Below are 5,545 nucleotides of genomic sequence, written 5' to 3'. Positions count from 1 at the left end.
TTATCTAATGACTCTTTATTACTAATAACTTTGCTGTTAGCCCTTACATATTATTTAACATATTTGTTTTTTATATAAATTAAGACCGTTGTGATTTATATATTAGTGTTTATACACAGAAATCCAGTACTTGAAGCAATTTATTGCAATTTGGTTATCATAAACATGTAACCATTTAAAATTTACAATTATTAGATAATTAAATAAAATGCATTTCGGTTCTGAAATTCTCTCTTCAGTTAGATTATTATTATACAAAAATACCAGTAAATATTTGTAAAAAAAATAACTTGAAATAGGACAATTACTGTAATGAGCTGTGTATAATTAGCCTTAATATATGAATTACAATGGTCTTTGTTTATGTAAAAATCAAATAATTAAATAAGATTAGTTAAAAGACTAATGACTTTTATTGTTAGATTGCTTCTCGAACGATTTGGCAGATTATTTTTTGTATTACATTAAGACTAATTAAATAGTTTGATATAATGCAATTTTGTCTAAAGGAAATTGTTACACAGTCATCTCATAATAAATTTACTAATTACAAATATGTCAAATTTTAATTTTAATATTCCGAAAAAAATTGTCAACAACCCACAAGTCCTACTTACCGTGCAGATTCCCTGCCAATTACACTACACGTACTGTACAATACGTTTAGGTTGGTTATTGTTCTGAATAGTTTATGCTCTTAGAGACGGTAACCAACATGAATAAACATTGCATGACTTTTATCATTGACCATTCAGCAAATTAAAATGATATTTTTAACATAATTGTTTTCATGAATTACGTATATCAAACATCAAACAATAAATGTTAATGTGGATAATTAGCTTACTTACATTTTATTTTAGTAGTTATATTACAAAGATTATCACCGCTTTGTAACGAGAAGATGCCTTAAAAGCAATAAAAAATTAAATGATTATATTAAATATAGTTATATAATTTTATAGTTGAACTGTTTTATTAGAAAAACAAATGTGCAAATCTCGCACGTGCGCCTGTTTCTAAAAACAGTCTCAGCATTTCTTATTTTCTTTTGACCCGGTTCTCGGTCCCCCGACTACCTATAAGTCTGGTCTATATTATGTGCGCATGATTTCGGTACCAAATACTCCGTGCCAAATTGCAACTCCTGACATGTACAGTACTTCTTCATACCTCTAAAGTGTGTGCAGACGTTGACAGCAGCGCGATTTTANCAACACGAACAATCATCTGAAATGGCATTTCTATGTGATTTGTGCAACTTCAGGACTTGGTCAAAGGAGAAATGGTTTATGCATAAACAACGTCATGCCGATGAAAATAAATTCAAGGTAATCGTATTTATTTATGAAGCTACTTTATAACTTAATATTACAAGAAAATATTTGTATTTAAACTTTACATTAAATATTACCAATTGCCATTGAAATTCTTTTGCATGGAATACGGTATTTTATTCCGTTTTTTTCAATCTACCACTGCATTTGAAACAATAAATACTTCCAATTCTAAATAAGCAAAAGAGGTGAACAGATCAATTATTATTGATGTTCTATTTTAATATTAAAAGTCGTTATTTATTAAGTAACGTCTTTCCACCTACCAGTTACTGAGACATCGTAATTTCGAATTAACGTCCTAATGTGAAAAGAAAATGTTACTTTTAAACGGTAGTTCAACAGATTTTTATACAGTAGTAAATTTATTTAGCTTTTGCAGAATTTTTATGTGTAATTTTCTGTTTTCATGTTCTATTGTATGTTCAATATGTACTTTTTAAAATTTCCAATTTCTGTATTTATAATATTAATTGAAATATATAAATTACACGAATTTTTATTAATAAGCGAAGTATCATGAAATATAATATTGAATATTTATTTATTTAGCGTATGGCTACACATCTAATTGTTAACAAGAACAGAAAGCAGAAAAAGTAAGAACACAAATCATAAATGTAAATCTAAGTTAGAAATATAATTTAAAGCACTTTCAGTCACTTTGGATAGAACTTTATCTTTTAAAACACATCTGATGAATTTAGCTGCCAAGGTTAATACCAGAAACAACATCCTCCAAAGACTATGTGGAACTACATGGGGTTCTTCGCCGTCCACCTTACGGATCTCTGCTCTTGGCTTGGTTTTCTCTGCAGCAGAATACTGTGCACCGGTATGGATGAACAGTACTCACATTAAAAAACTGGATGCCCAACTAAATGCTACTCTACGTATCATAACAGGTACTCTTAAATCAACTCCTATTCACTGGTTACCTATTTTGAGCCATATCCCTCCATCTGCACTCCGAAGGGACAGCACTTTGCTCAGGGAATATAGGAAAATATTGTCTAATCCACAACTTCCGATCCATCAGGATATTGATGACCTCAACATAAATCGACTTAAATCAAGACACCCTCCTCTTATAAGAGCTAAATCCCTGCATTCCAATAATTTCAACCTCACTGAATCTTGGAAAAGGCTCTGGGCTGATGTCTCTCCGGTGGACAGTCGACAACTTCCTTGTATCACAAAGCGACCACCTGGATTTGAGTTATCCAGAAATCTTTGGAGTGTGTTAAATAGGATTCGGACCAAACATGGGTTGTGCAGGGACAGTCTTTTTAGGTGGGGAAAAGTTGCATCCGCACAGTGTGACTGTGGTGCTGAAAGACAGACTATACATCATATCTTGGAAGATTGTCCAGTAAGATCTTTTTCGGGACAACTGAGTGACTTCTTGATTATGACTGAAATATTGAATAATTAAATCTCAACTGATTATTTTTTTTCAATATCGACAATATCTTTCTTTAAATATCATTGGTAAAAAACAATAATGCTAAATAATAATCCATGGTATTGATATTTAAATAAAGAGATGTTAAAGTCATAATTTACGAATGCAGTTTATACACATGCAGTAGTAAAATACAGTTCAGTTGTAAAATTAATAAATGTCATTGACTAAATAAAACACCAATTAATAATGTAGTTGTAAATAAGAAGTTGATAACATAAATGGTATATAGAAAGTGAACTCATTTTTCCTACGAATAATTTTTTAATGGAATTATTTCAGATCACAAAATTAATTTTTCAGGTTATAAATAATAAAAGTTAATAAGGTTATAGAAAATAATTCTTCCAAACATTCACGAGACATTTTTCTAACTACTCAGCAATCTCACAACTGAACGACACGACAGCACACACGTTAAGGTCGGGCTGCGCAGTCTGACGCTGTGCAGGAAAATCAAATGGTTTTTCGATTCTACTCCGGTCTTCGGTACAGTTCGCCAAAACTCTTAAATTTTCCCCCATACACTACCAGGAATTACTGAAGGTCAGGCATGCACGGTTAATCTTCAAAGGATTTACTCAACGTGTATGGGCCTCTTAATATTTTAATCGTCTGTAATAATATTTTAGGTCCAACCGAAATCGTTATCTTACATCTCGAACATATTCTGAGAGATTTCCATGCAGAGTTGATTTTTCTTGTTCATGAAAAAATCAGAACCAAAATTTGTCGATGCACCTCGTACATTAAAACTACGTAATACGATGTCACGAGTATTCCACAATTTTCTGCCACACTTATTATCAGTTGAAACAATTTTACTAGATTCGAATCATTTATGCCATATACAGTAGACCCGCCTATAACGCAAAGATACGTTCCTCGTTATACGAATTTCGCGTTGTAGGAATCCTTGGGCTGTGATTGGCTCACGTATTTGACAAGTGTGAAGTTTACGGACTACGGCTGNATTAAATTATACAGGGTAAAAATTAAAATTTAAAAATTAATGTAAGAGTTAATTTCTTAAATAATTCCGTTTTTTTTCTTTATTGTTTGATTGTAGAATTAACTGGAAAGAGGTTGAAAGAATAATTAACCAATAAATATAACGTTTCTCCTAATGCAGCAAAAATGTATGGTATTGAATTGTTGAACGTTCACTTACTTTCTGATATGATTGAAATAATAAACTTATTTAGGAAAATTTAACAAATATATGTGAAATTAAAATACAGTAGAACTTCGATTATCCGGACCTCTATTATCCGGATTTTCGATCATCCGGATTGTTCAAAATAAACAAAAATTTTACGAATTTGCTGATTTGCACTTGGCAAATTACGATACTGTTTATGTACGTGATGGAATCATAACTTTTTTGTTTCAACAACGTCTCCCCCTGCACAGTGGTCGTAAATGGTTAAATATATTTTGAGTCGTAATAAAAATATAACTTGACATACGTATTTATAAATAATTTATATTCAAATTACATCATTTCTATGACCAAGGGCGGCGTATGAGCAAAGCGGGCCACCGCCTGTGCCTCGCGGTCCGAAGGGCCTCGCGCCTCGAAGGTTATACATTACTTAAAAGCCGCGAACGCGACGAAAAAATTTTACTCGTCATAAAACGATAAATAGTTTGTCAAATTTTTATTCATCAAAATGCAGTTTCGACTGCTTTTTATTTTATAAAATCCGTCTTCTTGCGCCACCAGAGGGCCTTTTAAACAATAGGTAGTCTGTTAGCGCTGGTCAATAGTAGTCCAAATTTAATACGAACGTTTGTTTCTTGAAAATTTGATCACGATTTAAATACAGTATTTATTTTTAATATTACCGATACGTCATCGAAAAGAAAACGTTGTATGATCATTAAAAAACAAATTAAAGTATTAGTTTCGATTATCCGAATTTTTCTTTATCCGGACTACATTCATCCCAATTAGTCCGGATAATCGAGGTTCTACTGTATACTCAACCTCGAATATTAAACTAGTTTATATATTCTACACCAGTGATTCTCAAACTTTTTCCATCCACCGCCCCCTTTGTTCCATAAAGTAATACCCAACGCCCCCTAACCCATTTTCTCTTGTGTGAGAAAAGGATTAGAAATATTCTTAGAAAAATTTTTTATGAATCTCACACTTTGTGCCCTTACTGTACATTGTTCTCATCATCTGGAAACAATTAAACGCAATGTTTCCTCTTATCAGCCCCAATTTTGCCTTTGGTCACCGTTCAATACCCTGCCTCTATCATAGATCTTTTCATCGTGCCAGAAGGGGGCGTTATTGCTTACTTTGAGAAACGCTGAGCTAAAATAAAAGTCAATGTGTTAGAAATGTTCAAGTTGTGACCTTCAATAAAAAATAAAAAATATATAAAATGTCAACATTTTATATATNATTTACAATTATTAGATAATTAAATAAAATGCATTTCGGTTCTGAAATTCTCTCTTCAGTTAGATTATTATTATACAAAAATACCAGTAAATATTTGTAAAAAAAATAACTTGAAATAGGACAATTACTGTAATGAGCTGTGTATAATTAGCCTTAATATATGAATTACAATGGTCTTTGTTTATGTAAAAATCAAATAATTAAATAAGATTAGTTAAAAGACTAATGACTTTTATTGTTAGATTGCTTCTCGAACGATTTGGCAGATTATTTTTTGTATTACATTAAGACTAATTAAATAGTTTGATATAATGCAATTTTGTC

General features: G+C 31.4%; 1 protein-coding gene across 1 annotated transcript; it reads left to right on the top strand.

The window, feature by feature from the left end:
* Nucleotides 1-2,018: 2,018 nt before the first annotated feature.
* LOC111616470 lies at nucleotides 2,019-2,772 on the top strand. Its single transcript, XM_023357876.1, has one exon. The coding sequence runs from the start codon at nucleotides 2,035-2,037 to the stop codon at nucleotides 2,770-2,772; it is 738 nt and encodes a 245-aa protein (XP_023213644.1). The 5' UTR covers nucleotides 2,019-2,034.
* Nucleotides 2,773-5,545: the final 2,773 nt, after the last annotated feature.

Source organism: Centruroides sculpturatus, unplaced genomic scaffold (genome assembly GCF_000671375.1).
Source record: "Centruroides sculpturatus isolate CEXI.00-Female unplaced genomic scaffold, Cexi_2.0 scaffold2289, whole genome shotgun sequence".
NCBI classification, from domain to species: Eukaryota; Metazoa; Arthropoda; class Arachnida; order Scorpiones; family Buthidae; genus Centruroides; species Centruroides sculpturatus.
This window is presented reverse-complemented; position numbering and strand designations above follow the sequence as displayed.

Excerpts from the sequence above, each read along its gene's own strand:
- LOC111616470 (XM_023357876.1), top strand. The coding sequence starts at position 2,035 with ATGAATTTAGCTGCCAAGGTTAATACCAGAAACAACATCCTCCAAAGA.